This window comes from Caretta caretta, chromosome 7 (assembly GCF_965140235.1).
Source record: "Caretta caretta isolate rCarCar2 chromosome 7, rCarCar1.hap1, whole genome shotgun sequence".
Lineage (NCBI taxonomy): Eukaryota > Metazoa > Chordata > Testudines > Cheloniidae > Caretta > Caretta caretta.
In genome coordinates this window covers 82,023,028-82,040,505 of record NC_134212.1, presented here as the reverse complement: position 1 = coordinate 82,040,505, position 17,478 = coordinate 82,023,028, and the positions used below count along the sequence as shown (strand labels likewise).

The 17,478-nt window shown below is 41.7% G+C and overlaps 1 protein-coding gene across 3 annotated transcripts in view; it reads left to right on the top strand.

Moving 5' to 3' along the window:
• SLC25A16 (solute carrier family 25 member 16) overlaps positions 1 to 17,478 on the top strand; it is a 41,066-nt gene that overhangs the window by 616 nt on the left and 22,972 nt on the right. For 2 of the 3 annotated variants that reach the window (XM_075130870.1, XM_075130871.1), the window contains exons 2-4: positions 2,137 to 2,229; positions 4,527 to 4,660; positions 6,649 to 6,712. In XM_075130870.1, the coding sequence (XP_074986971.1) occupies positions 2,137 to 2,229; positions 4,527 to 4,660; positions 6,649 to 6,712 (291 nt within the window). Of the gene's footprint in view, positions 1 to 2,136; positions 2,230 to 4,526; positions 4,661 to 6,648; positions 6,713 to 17,478 lie in introns of those variants that run through there. The other variant, XM_075130872.1, reaches the window with a different exon arrangement.

Below are 17,478 nucleotides of genomic sequence, written 5' to 3'. Positions count from 1 at the left end.
GAGCGGCATGGTGTTTGTTGTCCGGGGACAGAGATAAGCGGCTTTCATTTGAACCACCTCACGTTGTGCCCTTCTGACCCTGTCACCGATAGGGAAAACTTGAGTGCCAGGAGATCAAATGACTTGTTCAAGGTCACGTGGCAGAGCTAGCTGTAAATCCTAGGCCAGCGGTTCTCAAACTTCATTGCATCATGACTCTCTTCTGCCAACAAAAATTACTACATGAACCCAGGAGGGGAGACCAAAGATGGAGCCTGCCCGAGCCCCACTGCCCTGGGGGTGGGGGGGCAAAGCTTCTGCCCTAGGGGAGGCTTGTAATCTTAGCCCTGGGCTATGAGGATTGGGCTTGAGACTTGCTGGGGCCCAGGGCCAACACCAGTCTGGGTGACCCCCATTAAAATGGGGTTGTGACCCACTTTGGGGTCCTGACCCACAGTTTGAGAACCCCTTCCGTAGGCCATGCTCCATTTTATACTCAACCCAATGATCATCTAGCCTTCAAAGGACTATCAAAAAATGGTACCTGCCATGGAAATAGATAATACATTGTATGTAGGTTACTGTAATGTTGTTAGCAACATCTGGTATGGCTTCTGTTGGGGGTGGCAGAGGAATATGTTCTAATAGGTCTCTTTCATAACTACTATCAACTCAAGAAAATGAGACAAACTGCCTTTTAATTCCTTCTGTAGGATGATTAGTGTTCTTAAGGATTGTGAAAGGATGTTGAGAAGCATGGCCATGAATCTTATAGTCTCCCTCTTACCCAAATCATTACAGTATAGTTATTTCACTTCCAAAGTGGATTAAATTAATATGCAGTAAAATGCCAGATAATTTGAAAAAAAAAACAAAACACCAATTTTTGTGTGCGGATGCAAGGCAGTTTATCCCCCCCAAAAACTAAAGTTATTCCACAAAAACCTTTCTCATGGTACACAAGATTTTAGAAAAAAGAAATGGTCCCCAAAGTCTTGATCCTGCAAGGCAATCAGTGTGCACGAAATTGCAGGATTGAGACCTAAATGTTAAGTAGGATTCTTTGACATGTTTTAGCATTATCTAAATAATTAGATTGTTAAAGAGGGATGGAGTCTCTTAAGTGTTTTTGAGACTCAGGGTTTTGGAGACTTGTTGGTGCTAAACATAAAAATGTGAAGGAAAGAAATTTCAAAGACAGCATTGCTTTAATTTGTCTCTTTACAGCCCTTTCCCCTTGAAAACTGGATCTTTTCTAAAGACATTGTCAGGAGTCAACAGAATTAACTAGTAGACAATTTTTTATATTAATATTCCTTAGGATATTATAAATAAGTGGTGGCTTGTGAGGGGAGAGTTACCTGTATGTAGCATTGTTTCTGCTTAATACAGCTTGTTTCGTTCATGCACATACTCCTATTTGTATGCTTTTCAGAATCAGAAAAGATCATTACCTAACTTCTAACCAGATGCTGAATGCTCAAGCAACCTCATTATCACATTTAGGAAAGTCTCTTTTTCATGTGAATGAAATATATTGTGACTGTAGTCGTGACTTCTGAAAAATAGGGCTATTTTAAAAAAAGAAAGAAAAGGCGGGAAATATTAGAAAATGCTCTATGGAGAAAACCCAGAGTTATTCCCCGCACATATAGATCCTCATCTCTCATCACTGTTTGTAAAGTGTTGTGAAGATCTGTCTACTTACGTTTCTCATTCTGCACTCATCACCGTGAATCTTAGTTTTTAATTGTTATATGTACCAAATGTTACTGTTGAACCAGCGTGGAGCTTGACCATGGAGAGAAAGCAGACAGGATGACAGAGAACTTGAACTCTGTAGACCTAAAGAGGATGGGAAACTTAAAATAACTTGCTGAATAACTGAATGATGTTGTTGGGAGCATTCAACAGCTAACAAGAATGGTCTTTTAAAAAAAAATCTAAAGATCGATTTTACTCATTTCACTAAGATTTTTAGGATTTTTTAATAAATTACACTTTTCCTGAAAATGAAAGCTTATTTACTTTTTTAATACTTTAGTTCCTGGGGGGGGAAAACATTGTTACATTTAAAAAGAAAATACAGTGGAGAAATACTTGATTTAGCTGTTGACATGAATAACTCAAACTTCCACTGTTGTTGTTGTTGGTAAGGTGTTGCAGGATGTTGTGCCAAAACAACCATTGCACCATTGGATCGAGTAAAGATTTTGCTGCAAGCTCATAATCAACATTACAAACATCTAGGTAAGATGGCTACTGTACATTTAAAAAAGTGTAAATTTTATACTATTTAGGAAAGTAGTGTCACTCTACTTACCAATATGATTGCTGTAAACAAATGCAATGATTTGATAGGCAGTTGCTTTTTATGAGCACAATTTCATAGTCTGCTTGCTGGATTTGGTAGGTCTGCACACAGGGGACTGTAATTAATGCTATGAGATTGTTTATCCAAGACCAATGTTAATTCAAAATATGTGTTTATAAACAGTGAGATCCTGCAAACCTTTCCCATATGTGTAATAAGTCTAAGAAAGTGGAGCTACTTGTGCAATTAAGGAGTGCAGGATTTGGCACTTCATTTATTTTTTTTTTCTTAAATGACTTTGTGTAAACTCCAGATTAACTACTGTAATTCAAAATTATTCCCAGAACAACTGTAACACTGCCCCCTTCGGTACATGATTAGAATCATTGCCTGGATGATGCCTGGATATTCTTGCACAACTTCATTGAGTTACAGATACACAGTAAAGCACAGCCTTGAATTGGATGACTTGTACATGTAGAATACCGATTATAAGTCATGTTCACTTAGAAATCCAAGAAATTTTGTTTAAAAAGAACATTTGGGGAGGAGAAATACTGAGTTATAATACAACATTGAAATGATTATGCTTGTATTCAGTTTGATGTACAAAGAAGAAGGGAATGGCAGGGGCACTCGACTGCTCATGCAGAGTCTGAATATGTAATCTAACAATCATAAGCTGAAATAGTTGCATTGTTGACTCTAATATTCTTCTTATCCCCGGATTTTTTTTTAGAATATGCAATCATCAGTTTATATGTTCAAATCAAATTTCACCATACCGTGGATGTGTGATTTGATACTGGAGTACCAGGAATGACTTTGATTTGAATTGAATGCACATTCTAATTAAACATTCAGCAGAGAAAAAAAAAAAAAGATGGGGAAGGGAGAATAGGTGAAAAACAGATATAGAGAAGAATATGTTACATAGGTTCAGTTAGCCAAAACCCATGTTAAATATTTATACCGTGTCTTAATGTGTGGAGTTAAAGATACATGGACCACATGACATGTATCTTTTAAAATAAAAGAAGTTTTCAATAAATGGTTATTTTTTGAGGGGGAGGAGGGAAATTCTAACCCTGTCAAAAATATTTGTTCTCACTGAAGTTGTAGCAAGTATGAAATTCTAAAACTAAACCTTGTGAATGTGAAGAACAATTCTCTTGATGTGTGAAAAATGCCATCCTTTTTGTTTGGATAACTAAACAGAATTTTAAAAGATCACTTTTGGGCAGAGAACAAAGATAAGAAACTTCAGTTCAATGAGTAAATATTTGTCAGTCAGTATTAAAAATTACATCTGAATATGAAAAATGTTTACATATTGCAAATAATGTTTACAATTAACTGAAGGAGATATGAGAAAATATTTCTGGTTTTTAAAATTTGTTTAATTCTTGCATTTGATAGCAACTGTGTATAGTCTAGAGAGGAGGGTTTGTAGTTAAGGCCCTTCACTGTGACTTGGGAGTGCTTGGTTTAGTTCCTGGCTCTGCCACAGATTTCCCATATGATCTTGGGCAAATGATCTCTCTGTAATTCAGTTCCCCATCCTTAAAATGGGGATGATAATGCTTGATTTTCACAGTACCCCTCTGGGATAATACATCAATGTGTGTTAGGTGCTTACATACCATGGTGGTGATGTTGTAGTAAAGTCTGTGCGTAGTTTATTTTCCTATTTCACCTTTATAGGCAGTTGTTTATTCCCTGTTTGTGTTTTACACAGCAGTGATGGAGAAAAATAAATTTTTAAAAGGAGGAAAATGATTGTAAAACTGTAAATACTGACGGACTCAGAGGCAGGTGTAGTAAATTAGTCACTTTGTAATTGACTAGATTTAAAGTTATTGATGTCCTTTTTAACTTCTGTACTGTTAATGTCCAGTTTTACAGTATTTCTCTGAGGGGATATCACATCACATGGAATAGATCTCCCTCCTGCTAGGTCACATTTCCCCAATTCATAGGTCATCAAATGCATAGATTCATAAGGAGTTTCCGTAGAACCTGGGTGATGAGAAGGCTGGTGGAAATAGGCCCAAATCTCCCTCCCTTTGACCACAATTGAGCAGAAAACTAGCTTTCACTGCCCTCCACACTTACATAAGAACAACATGATCTGGCCTTAGTTATATGCTTACTGCCCTATTGTCAGTAATACTTGCTGAAATATTTTTTTCATTGTAACTCTGTTAAATATCTTTTTTTGTATTGATGACAGGAGTGTTTTCTACATTGTGTGCTGTCCCAAAAAAGGAGGGTTACCTTGGGTTGTATAAAGGAAACGGGGCAATGATGATTAGAATATTTCCATATGGTGCAATTCAGTTTATGGCATTTGACCAGTATAAAAAGGTAGTTTGATTTATTTTGTTTCCTTTTATGGCTAGAGTGAATATAGTTTTAAAATGATAAAATAACATTAAAAGCGTGTCATTAACTAGCTCCCTCTTTTTTCACATTGGCCTAATTATGTATTACTCTATTCATTTAAAAAAGTGGGGGCAAAAGTGAGAATATTTCCACTTCTGCTGTAAGAAAAGCAGTTCAAAATTTTAGTTTACTGTTAGTCTCACTATGAACAAACTGAAATGCTTCTGAAGATAAAGCACTCTTGAACCTGCTACTGGCCATTGTGCTAAAAAAGTGGCCCCTTTGATTGTAAAGAATGTGGCGGCTCAATGTAAAATGTAACATCTTTGTTCTTTTTAATACTGTATAGGAAGGTTTATTACTTTTTAAATCAAATTGTTCATTTAAATTTGAAAGACAGTCTGTCAGGGTTGGTGAAGTCTATATTTGACCTGCACCGTCATCACAAGAAAAAAATTGGCTTTGCAGGATAAAATGCAGTATTTCAGGATCTGTTAATTCTCTTCTAGTGTAGTGCATTTACTGCTCCTATAATATTGGAGCTTAGATATTGGTATAAGTGTCTACTTGAGCATTGCTTATACTCAGTCAAAATTATGCCTTTACTATTGGAATGTAAAACTTCAAGGGTCAGATCCAACTTCCATTGAAACCAGTGGAAGGACTCCAGTTGATTTCAGTGTGAGTTGTGTTGGCCCCTGAACGTGGCTGTGAGGGCTTCCTTCTCAAAGGAGCAAATTCCAGATGGCAGATATTTTGGGGGAAAGGGGAGGAACTACCTGTAGCCAGTTTCAGATGTTTAAATATTTTTTTTTTCCATTGGAACTGCATATTTTAGCTCTCTCTGGTAGCTGTGAGTAGTTCAGGAGAATTTTGAGAGTCCAATCTTCTGAGTCCAAAACATTTTAAAAATCTTTGTATTTTATGTTGTGCTATATACAAGAATACATGCCATAGTTCATAGCAAAAGGGCTTAGGAATCCCAGAGACACCAGAGCCCAAATCATGAGGTCTTTCCTCCTTTTTTGTTAAATTCTTACTCAGATAAATTCCCACTGATTTATACTGATTTGAAAATGGAGTGTAGACTTGAGGTAGACCCTAAACTTAGTCTCAGAATCTGAAAATTCCACTTGGTGCAGGACACAGATCTGAGTAACCGTGAATTTCTTATTAGGAATATAACTGTCATACAATACTAGACTATACCTGTAGTCCATCTAGTTTAGTATTCTGTCTCTGTCAGTGCATATTAACAGATGTTTCAGAGGAAGGTGCAAGAAACCCTGTATTAGGGAGATATGAAGTAATCTGCCTCTGAGGGAAGTTTCTTTTTAACCCTCATCAGTTACTTGGCTTATGCCCAAACACATGAGGATTTTATATCCCTTCCAAGACTCTTATTGTTTCTTTTAACCAGTATTAATATAACATAGGATGTTTTTGCCTATATAAATTTCCAACCCTTTTTTGAATCTTGCTAAGCATTTGGCTTCAATGAACTGTTATGACAGTGAATTTCACAGGCTAAGTTTGTGGTGTGTGGGAGAACTATTTCCATTTCTCAATTTTAAATGTGTTCCTTTTCAACTTCACTGAAAGTCCCTTTGCTCTGTGTTATGAGGGTGAATAGAAGGCCCAGTCTGCATTCTTTGTATATCATTTTTATACTTGTATTGTGTCTCACCTCTACTGGAAAAAGTCCCATTTTTTTCAGTCTTATCAATCTACATTTGCTGATTATAAAAATATTTTCAGTTCAGTGGTATAGATAACAAATGAGGAATGTAAAAAGATTACTGAGAAGTGCTACCACTTAACAGAAATTCAGCATTCTGTTTTTCATTTGTAATGTCAGTTGCTAATACACACCTTGAAACAGTTAATATATTTACAGTAAACTCTCTGATATGCTTCTTTATCATATATCATGTGACTTATTACTTTTGTAAAACTTTTATACTTTGTAGCTAATAAAGAAGAAGCTTGGGATTTCTGGGCATGTGCACAACTTAATGGCTGGATCCATGGCAGGTACAGCTTTATTTTCACTTTCAAACACCACCTATTTTCAAAGGTAAATATTGATTTAGGGGCTTAAGTAGTGTTTCTTGAAATAAAATGCCACTGTAAGTCTGTATACAACAAGAGGTCTACCAAAAGACTTGATAGGATGAATATTTCCTTTGGAAAAATTGTGTTTAATGAAAATAAAACTTTAAAGAATATAGCAACTTAAATTTTGTTTGTGTTAAATCTTGTTAAAACCATATATTTAAAAACCCAAGACTATTAAAAACGCGTCCCCAAATATTTTTATAATTAAACTGCAAGCATCTGTTTTTAATCAAATAAACGGTACTCAGAGCATGAAAGTGAAAACAACTGTTTATCATTTCCAAGCTGAGAGACATATAAAGGAAAAATAGTGAGAAACAGGATTTTTTAATAAGTGCAGAATTGGCTCCCCAGATTGGGTAACAGATTCTAGTTCTAGTATGGGTGTAGAAAGATGTTGGAAACCAACATGAAATGGAGATCCTATCTTACAAGAGAAGACTAAAACAGCTTGGCTTAGTTAGTCTAGCAAAAAGAAGGCTGAGAAGGAATATGATTGTTCTCTGTAAAGACATCAGGGGGCATAAACCTCAGAGGGAGAACTATTTAAGTTAAAGAAAAATGTTGGCACAAGAACAAATGAGTTTAAACTGGCAACAAATAAACTTAGGCTGGAAATTAGAAGAAGGTTTCTAACTACTAGAGCTGTAAGGTTCTGGAACAGCCTCCTAATAATATTAGTGGGGACAGACACCTAATTAATTTTAAGATAGAGCTAGATAAATTTGAGTAGGATTTTGTATGATGGGGTTGTGTGCTGAGATGGGGGTGAGAGGCTGGGCTTAGTGGGTCAGAGAGTGTCCCTTCTGATCCTATCTCTAATGTTCTTAAATCACATACCTCAGGATTTCAGCTTCACTTGGAAGGGTCAGATGAAAATTTTGTCCTCCCAGTTTGTTAGTTTTTGTTTTTTCCCTTTCCTGTAAAGCATCAAAGATGGCAATAGCTGGAGGTGGGACATGGTGGGGCTGGTACTCTGAGATGGTATAAAGAATCCTTTGTTTTAGATGCCTGGCTGGTGAGTCTTGCTCATGTGCTAATGGTCAGGGTTTAGGAAGTCCGAAAGGAATTTTCCTTCAGGTCAGATTGACTGGGAACTTGGTGGTTTTTTTTCCCCCCCTTCCTCTGTAGCATGGCGTGCAGGTTGTTTGCTAGATCATCTGGGTATCTCACCAAATCAGTTCTCTGCCATTGCAGGGACCATGGGCACTGTGCACCTTGGCCCCTCCTATCCTCTGTCTGTGTCACAGTATAGTTTGTTTCTTGAGGGCTGTAATACTTCAATCTAAACTAGGTTATGGGCTCAATATTGGAGAAACTGGGTGCAGTTTAGAGGCCTGTGATGTGCAGGAGATCAGAGTAGATGATGTGGTGGTCCCTTCTGGTCTTAAACTCTATGACTCTGAAATGGGTGGATTCTGTGGACCTTCGTATGATCCCTGGCCTTATAGGATGCTTTGGAATATTGTCATGGAACTCTTCTGAGCAGTCTTCTACAGTCTTCTTTTTTTTTTTTTAAATCTGAGTTCTAACAATTATTATGGTATTAGAAGAAATAACAGTTAGCAAGCTGTGAGTGTAAAATATGAGGCATGCATTTTTATTTTCCCACTCAACCCAAAACAGCTAAGGAACACAGTGGGGAGGTAAAAACTAATTCTTATTACAACCTTTATATGAAGAGGACTTAACATTGATTGGCATTTTCCACATAGTCATTAAATGGTATTAAATAGGTAGCTTTTGTTTTTAAAAAAATTGACTAACAGTGGACTACTGACACTATTGCCTTCAATTAAGCAGAAAAGAACCTCATGAAATAAAGATCCCTCCCCCCTTGCCCCTCATATTGAACAAACAACCAAACAAAAGAAGAGAGAATGAAAAGAAACAATCCATAAAATCCTAAAAGCTAACAAAATCCATTTGGCAAGACGTGGTCAAGACTTGGTTAGACTACATTAACTCTTTTATTTGTATTACAGTAGCACCTTGAGACCAACCAACTATTGTGCTAAGTATTGTACAAATACTAGCATAAGAGACAGTCCCTGCCACAAACAGCCTAAAATCTCAGTAGATCAGATAGATCAGTGATTCTCAACTGGCAATATGCAGAAGTCTTCCAGGGGGTAGGTACATTAACTCATCTAGATATTTGGCTAGTTTTATAAAAAGCACTAGCAAAGTCAGTACAGTGCAAAATTTCATACAAGCAAAATGAGAAAGTAATAATTTTTTTCAGTAATAGTGTGCTGTGACACTTGTATTTTTATGTCTGATTTTGTAAGCAAGTAGTTTAAGTGAGGTAAAACTTGGGGGCACGCAAGACAAATCAGACTCCTGAAAAGGGTACGGTTGTCTGGAAAGGTTGAGAACCACTGCAATAGACTAAATGAGGAGTGGGAAGGAATATAACACACATGCAGAGGGAAAGGAAGGGGTAAGGATTGGAGCGAAGGTGGGAAAGGGTTGTAGGAGAAGGGAAAGACGAAGGATGTGAGCATGGAAGGCAGTGGAGTAAGGCTGAAGTGAAGAGACTGTGAATGAAGGTCTGGAAGGGAGTTGGAGTAAATGGCCATTTACCACAGAGGAGAGAAAAAACTGAGCAAAGAATCTGATAACATTAGCGTCCAACAGTGCCAGGTGCAACCCATTTAGTCCTGCTGGCTTGAGTCTCTAGTTGACTCTTGGGGAAGCATAGCACTTCACGTGCCATGGTACCTTTGGAGAAGGGGTTTTCTCTAGCATCCTTGGACTCAGAACTGTGTCACAGAAGAGGGTGATTCTGCCTGCGCCTCTTCTCCCTTTTGATGCAGCTGTATGTTTCACAGCTGCTTCTGTTAAGTTGTGTTTTTAAACACTGGAGATGTGGTAGTCCTGTCTAGCCAGGGTTCTTCACAACATTGCTAATGTAAATGGAACTGAATCACTGTTAGCAATGGTGGGAAACAAACATATTTCCTAATGTATGCAGGTCAAAGGTATCCCTCTGCAATCAGGAGAAAAGTAGTGGGGATGGGGGAAGTATGAGTGACTGCAATGAAAAAAACCATTGTAATGTATATATTCAAGGAGGCCTGGTTAAAGTTACTGTGGAGACTTTAACTCTGAATTTCCTGACTCTTTTGTGATTCAAATTTCAACCATAACACTTAATTAACAGATAATTGCTTTATCACTTCCTTTAAGGAAAGAGAATTGGCTGAGAGGAAAGAAAAAATGGTAGATATTAGAGAATTGTTTAAAGATTAAAAAACAAAACAAACTCTCTAAAAGTAAGGATTTTGAAAACAAAGCCATTTGAGTTCTCCAAATGTAAAAACAACTATACTGAAGCACAAGAAACATGTGTTTCCCCCTACTTTTGATAAACTAGTTTTGGCTGTTGTTCATCAAAAGTAGAGAGAAACACATGTTTCTTGTGCTTCAGTACAGTTGTTTTCAGAATAATTCATGTGGTATAAGAGTAAGTATAAGGAACTTTAGCCCATCAGCTAATTTACAGAAAGTGACTGAAAATAAAGGTTTAGAATGAAAGTACCATCTCAGTATTAACTACAACATCCTTATCTTTGTTATCATACTCGGATGAAGGTACAATACAAAAGGAATCATTCAGCTAACTCCTTGAGATGTAAGCAATTTAATTATATTTTACAGGTCTAGGCAGGACCGTCCCTAGACATTTTGGTGCCCTACGCAGCCCCCTGGGGGGCGGGGAGGGGGTGTCTGCAGCCCTCTGCAGGGGGGGCTGTGCCCAAGGTCTGTGGGGGGCAAAAGTGGGCTTGGGGGGCAGGTGGGAAACCGCTCCGTTGGCTCGTGCTGGGGGGTGGAGTGGGTTGGGGCTGGGTCGCTCCACTTCCTGCTGCCCAGTGATTGCAGGGCAGGCCAAACCCCACACTCATGGGGTGGCGGGAAGTGGAGTGACCTGGCCCCAGCCTGCTCTGCTCTGCTCCCCGGGCTTCCAGCCTTAGGACTTGGGGGGCAGAGGGGAATTGCACCCCAGCACTCACCGGCTGCATGGCTGGGAGCCGGCGGAGCAGAGTGGGTTGGGGCTGGGTCGTTCCAGTTCCTGCTGCCCAGTGATTGCAGGGCGGGCCAGACCCCACACTCATGGGGCGGCGGGAAGTGGAGTGACCTGGCCCCAGCCTGCTCTGCTCTGCCTCCCGGGCTTCCAGACTTGGGACTTGGGGCGCAGAGGGGAATCGCACCCCAGCACTCACCGGCGGCATGGCTGGGAGCCGGCGGAGCAGAGTGGGCTGGGGCTGGGTTGCTCCACTTCCTGCCTCCTAGTGAGTGCAGGGCACGCCCGACCCCTGCTGGAGTCCCCTGGGACATAGCTCAGGGGAAGGGGTGGAGTGGGAGTGGGGATGGGGTGGAGCAGGGGTGGGGGCTTTGGGGAAGAGGTAAGGGGAGCAAGGGTGGGGGCAGCTTTTCTGGCCACCTCACCCGGCCAAGGGATCAGGCTGACCGCTGGAGCAGCACACAGCTGCGTAGGGCACCAGGAAATTTGGGGCAATTTGGTGCCCCACGCAGCTGTGTAGTTTGCGTATAGGTAAGGGTGGCCCTGGGTCTAGGAACTGTAGAATTTCCTGTAACTTTCCTGAGCTAGGGAAGCTCCTTGACCTACCTGACAGGTCTGCTAGACTTCATCTATTTTCTCATATGTGCTGTTGCTGCAGTGGAAAAAGAATTCCTTGTGCTGTAGTCATGGCATTCCATTCATGGTTTAAAAATACATTCAGCCTGGGTAACTTAGTCCATTCCCCTACACTAGTGTAAGACTGTACCTTGTGCTATTTCTGTAGTTCAGGTTCCTTTTGAACATTCGCTGACAATATAGCCAGATAGGACTCCCTTTGGTCTTCAAGTTAAACTTGTCATTAGAAGTCCTGTATTTGAGGCATCCAAAAGAATTTTTTCAATGTATGTATTTTTTAAAAAAAGAGGATTCTGCCGTTTGTCTCCCTATAGAATGATGGAACAATAGAAAATAGTAGTTTTCCACTTCCAAGGAAGAAGGAAAAAATGATTTTTAATCAAGGCTGGTGTATATGCAATACATACATTTAATAGGCACAATTCTCCTTCAGCCTTTCTCTCTTTGCTCTAGAGAGATGCTTTCTTTTTTTCGTCTTTAAACTTCCATTTGACAAAGAAGGAAGAGTAAGAAGGTGAAATAATGGTAGGAAATCCTGAAGAGAACTGGAGGTGAATGCTTGTACAGCTGATCTCAATAACAGCTCCCAGATCCAGACACCATTGGGGAAACAAAACAGAGAGTTTGAAGTAATCCCTGTTGTGTTTCATGGCTTTATGATCTTTTTGAAGAAGTGGTTTCTTTCAGCAAAGAGGGAACAAATTGTCGTATTCTTGCAGGCCAATGCTATGCTCTGTCTGTAAATCTCAGTTCCTGCCTCTTATCCAGGAAATATCTTACTATTTCTAATCCCATCACGTAAAAGAAGAAGCTGTGGAAAAGATGTTAGCCCAGCACCAGATAATTCTAGATAATTTGATCAGCTGTCAAATTGTGTGATGTGAGCTGAGCTCCGACATCTCTACTGTCTAATATTTAGGCAGTAGAGATGAGATTAAACTCTACAATTTATGCTGGGTCTTTTGCCTTTTGCATTCATTGTCACAGTTTGGCCCTTGAATCTTGCAGAAGAAGTAGTCGCTATTCTAAATCAATGTGGAAATTCTAAATCAAAAAACAAATATTGATACCCCCTGCTGTATTTCTGCCTACAGGAGGGGTTTTAAACCTTTTTCTTTCTGAGTACCATCCCAGCAGGCTGTAAAAATGCCACAGCCTAGCTGTGCCACAACTGTGTTTCTGCATATCCAGTAGATTAAAAGCTAGGGCCAGTGTTAGGGGGTAGCAAGCAGAGCAATTACCCAGGGCCCCATCCTGACAGGGGGCCCTGAGAAGCTAAGTTGCTCAGGCTTTGGCTTTCAGTCTTGGGCCCCAGCGAGTCTAACATGGCCTTGTTCTCTGGTTTACTTTGGCAGATCCCTGAAACCTGCTTGCAGCCCCCCAGGAGGCCCTGATCCCCTGGTTGAGAATTGCTGGCCTAGAGGAACAGGGATAAGTGTCTTTCTCCCACTAGTTACCATTGGTTCCAAAGAAAACATGGAGATTGTGGCCCACACTGGATTTGTGGAGTCATTAGGACTTTTCAGAGTGTACTCCCTTCATCAAACTTTGAGGCTAGAGGACTTAATCAAAAACATGTAAAATATGGGTCTTGTTAAGGCCTTTTCACATGCAGTTTTTTGCACTCCTCCATTCAGAGTTTTCCAGATTCAGATGCTATTTGGATTTAGGTTTGGCCACTTGTTGTGTGCAACAAACTCCTGGAGGTTCTGTTGGCCAGTCTTTGTCTGAGGAATATGCATCCAGCTTTACTTGGATGATGACCTGATCAGGGCAGGGATTAGATAGTCCATTTCCTCAAATATAACTGCTTTTTTGTGAACTGTGAAATCTCATCTGGATAGGACTCTAGTTACTCCACCTTGAAATAGTGTTAGACACTCCATTAGGGAAAGTCCAGATGTTGCCAGATGGACTGTAGTCTGTTGGGGCTTGCTTTGGTTGTGCAGGTCAGTTGGGACTTTGCAATTTACATCAATTGAACCTTGGGTGACACTACCCCAGAGACACTCATCATGCAGATACCTGCTGTTTTGTCAGAAAAACACTGCACACTCTCTGAAATGTATCTTACTCTTCTGCAGCAAGTGTGTTATTGGTTATTGGGAGGATAATCCAGGGGGCAAGAACCTTTGGTTCTCTGACTTAGGAAGCTTAGCTCTGGTCTACACTATGGGGTTAGGTCGAATTTAGCCGCGTTAGGTCTACTTAAAAATGACTGCGTCCACACAACCAACCCCGTTCAGTCTACCTAAAGGGCTCTTAAAATTGACTTCTGTACTCTTCCCCGACAAGGGGAGAAACGCTAAAATCGACCTTGCTGGGTCGAATTTGGGGTAGTGCGGACGCAAATCAACGGTATTGGCCTCCGGGAGCTATCCCAGAGTATTCCATTGTGACCGCTCTGGACAGCACTTTGAACTCCGATGCACTAGCCAGGTATACAGGAAAAGCTCTGGGAACGTTTGAATTTCATTTCCTGTTTGGTCAGCGTGGCAAACTCAGCAGCACAGGTGAGCATACAGTCCCCCCAGAATCGCAAACGAGCTCCAGCATGGACCGAAAGGGAGACACTGGATCTGATTGCTATACGGGGAGAAGCACCTGTGCAGGCCGAACTCCGATCAAAAAGAAGAAATGCAAATATATATGCCAAAATCTCACAGGGCATGTTGGAGAGAGGCTACAACAGGGACACACAGCAGTGCCGCGTGAAAGTTAAGGAGCTCAGGCAAGCCTACCAAAAGACAAAGGAGGCAAATGGTCTCTCCAGATCAGGGCCCCATACATGCCTTTTCTATGATCAGCTGCATGGCATTCTAGGGGGGACCCTACCACTACCCCACCACTATCCGTGGACACCTGCAAGGGGGGAGTCTCACGCAACAGGGAGGAGGATTTTGTGGATGATGAAGAGGAGGAGAATGTGCAGCAGGCAAACGGTGAATTGTTCTCCCTGGCAGCCAGGATCTTTTCATCACCCTGGAGCCAATACCCTCCCAAGGCAGGATCCCCGACCCTGAAGCCGGAGAAGGCACCTCCGGTGAGTGCACATTTGTAACTACAGTACAGGGTTTAAAAGCAATAGTGTTTAATGTTTGATTTGCCCTGAAGAATTGGGATCCATTCACGGCCAGTACAGCTACTGGACAAGTCTGTTCACATGTCTGGGGATGGAGCGGGAATCCTCCAGGGACATCTCCATGAAGCTCTCCTGGAGGTACTCTGAAAGCCTTTGCAGAGGGTTTCTGGGGAGGGCTGCCTTATTTTGTCCTCCACGGTAAGACACTTTACCACGCTAAGCCAATAGCAAGTATTCTAGAATCATTGCAGCACAAAGCATGGCAGCAAATGGTCCTGGGTTTTGGTCCCATTAAAGCAACATTTGGTCTATATCTTTCTGTGTTAGCCTCAGTAGAGTGATATCATTCAACGTCTCCTGGTTGAAATAGGGGAATTTTTGTAAGGGAACAGTAAAAGAACCCCGTTCATGCTGGGCTGTTTGCGCTTGGCTAAAAGGGATCATCCCAGAGAATAGTCACATGGTGCGGGGGAGGGGAGAAGGGATCATCCTGGAGAATAGTCACGCGGCGGGGGGGAGGGGGAGAAGAAGGAGAAGGGATCATCCCGGAGAGTAGCCACGCGAAGGGTTTGGGGGAGGTGTGTGCTGCACATCCACCCGAAAATTGCAGCCCCTCCTTTTAAATGTGAAACCCAACCCATTGCTTGCTTTCCCTCCCACCGCTTTCGGGCTACCTTGTCCCTTATCTCTTTCTTTATTAATTAAAAAAAAAAAAAAGCACGGTTTCAAAAATATAGTTACTTTATTTTGAAGAGGGGAGGGTGATTGCCTTACAGGGAATTAAAATCAACAAAGGGGCGGGTTTGCATCAAGGAGAAACACACACAACTGTCACACTGTAGCCTGGCCAGTCACGAAACTGGTTTTCAAAGCCTCTCTAATGCGCAGTGTGCCTAGCTGTGCTCTTCTAATCGCGGTGGTGTCTGGCTGCTCAAAATCGGACGCCAGGCGATTTGCCTCAACTTCCCACCCCGCCATAAACATCTCCCCCTTACTCTTACAGATATTATGGAGCACACAGCAAGCAGCAATAACAATGGGAATGTTGGTTGCCCTGAGGTCTGACCTAGTCAGCAAACAGCGCCAGTGAGCTTTTAAACGTTCAAAGGCACATTCTACCACTGTTCTGCACTTGCTCAGCGTATAGTTGAACTGCTCCTTGCTACTGTCCAGGCTGCCTGCAAAAGGCTTCATGAGCTATGGGAGCAAGGGGTAGGCTGGGTCCCCAAGGGTAACTATTGGCATTTCAACATCCCCAATGGTAATTTTCTGGTCTAGGAAGTAAGTCCCTTCTTGCAGCTGTGCGAACAGCCTGGAGTTCCTAAATATGCGGGTGTCCTGCACTTTTCCTGGCCATCCCACACTGATGTCAGTGAAACGTCCCTTGTGATCCACCAGTGCTTGCAGCACCATTGAGAAGTACCTCTTGCAGTTTATGTACTGGTTGGCAAGGTGGTCCGGTGCCAAGATGGGGATATGAGTTCCGCCTATCGCCCCACCACAGTTAGGGAACCCTATTGCAGCAAAGCCATCCACTATGACCTGCATGTTTCCCAGAGTCACTACCCTTGATAACAGAATGTCAATGATTGCATTGCATTGGCTACTTGAATCACAGTAAACTTGCCCACTCCAAATTGATTCCTGACTGACGGGTAGCAGTCGGGCGTTGCAAGGCTTTCCACAGGGCTATCGCCACTCGCTTCACAGCTGTCAGAGCAGCTCTCATCTGGCTATTCCTGCGCTTCAGGGTGGGGGAAAGCAACTCACAGAGTTCCAGGAAAGTGGTCTTACGCACGTGAAAGTTTCGCAGCCACTGTGAATCATCCCATACCTGCAACACTATGCAGTCCTAGCAATCTGTGCTTGTTTGTCTGGCCCAGAATTAGCATTCCATTTTGTCAACCAGCCCCACTGCTGCCATGATGTCCCAATTGCCACAGCCCGTGCTTTCAGGAATGTCTGTGTCTCTGTCCTCATCAATTATCCTCCTGGTGCTGGCGTCTCTTAGCCTGGTTCCGCATATAGTCCAGGATAATGCGCAAGGTTTACAATGATCACAACAGCAGTGGTGACGGTGAGCTGAGTGGGCTTCATGCTTGCCGTAGTATAGCGGCTGCATGGGTGACCCAGGAAAAAGGGCGCGAAATGATTGTCTGCCATTGCTTTCACGGAGGGAGGGGCAACTGATGACATGTACCCGAAACCACCCGCAACAATATTTTTGCCCCATCAGGCATTGGGCGCTTAACCCAGAATTCCAGTGGGCAGCGGAGACTGTGGGATAGCTACCCACAGTGCACTGCTCTGTAAGTCTATGCTAGCCATGGTAATGAGGATGCACTCCACCAACTTAATGTACTTAGTGGGGACATACGCAATTGACTGTATAAAATCGATTTCTAAAAATGGACTTCTGTAAAATCAACCTAATTTTGTAGTGTAGACATACCCTTAGATTGCATAATGACCAATGTTAGCTTTCTGGGATGGAGAGCTAGTCTGTGGGTTCTTTCCAAGCTCAGTTGGAAAGTCTCATTTGGCTTACTACAATTTGAAGAAACTTCTCTGGAGAAGTCACCTTGTTCTGGTAATGTATAGAAAGATGATGGTGCCTGTATAATCATGATTTCACTACAAGTATACAGTTCCAAGAGGAAGCCAATCTTCTGCCACTGTGTAGAAGTGTGCTCCCCCTCTTCAACATATCTCTTCTTCAGGACTTATCTATCTGCTATGGCAAGTCAATTTAAATGTTGATTTTAGCAGGAGTGAGTGGTTCCTGCAGAAAACCATTTGAATTTGTGTTTGTTTTTTTTTTCCCCTGAAAGCAAATAATTACTGATTTTGTCACTGGGATGGCACCAGAGATGAACACCCAAGTTTTGCTTCTGATGGTTCAGTTCCTTCATGGGTTGGGGAGTGGAAGCTTAACCA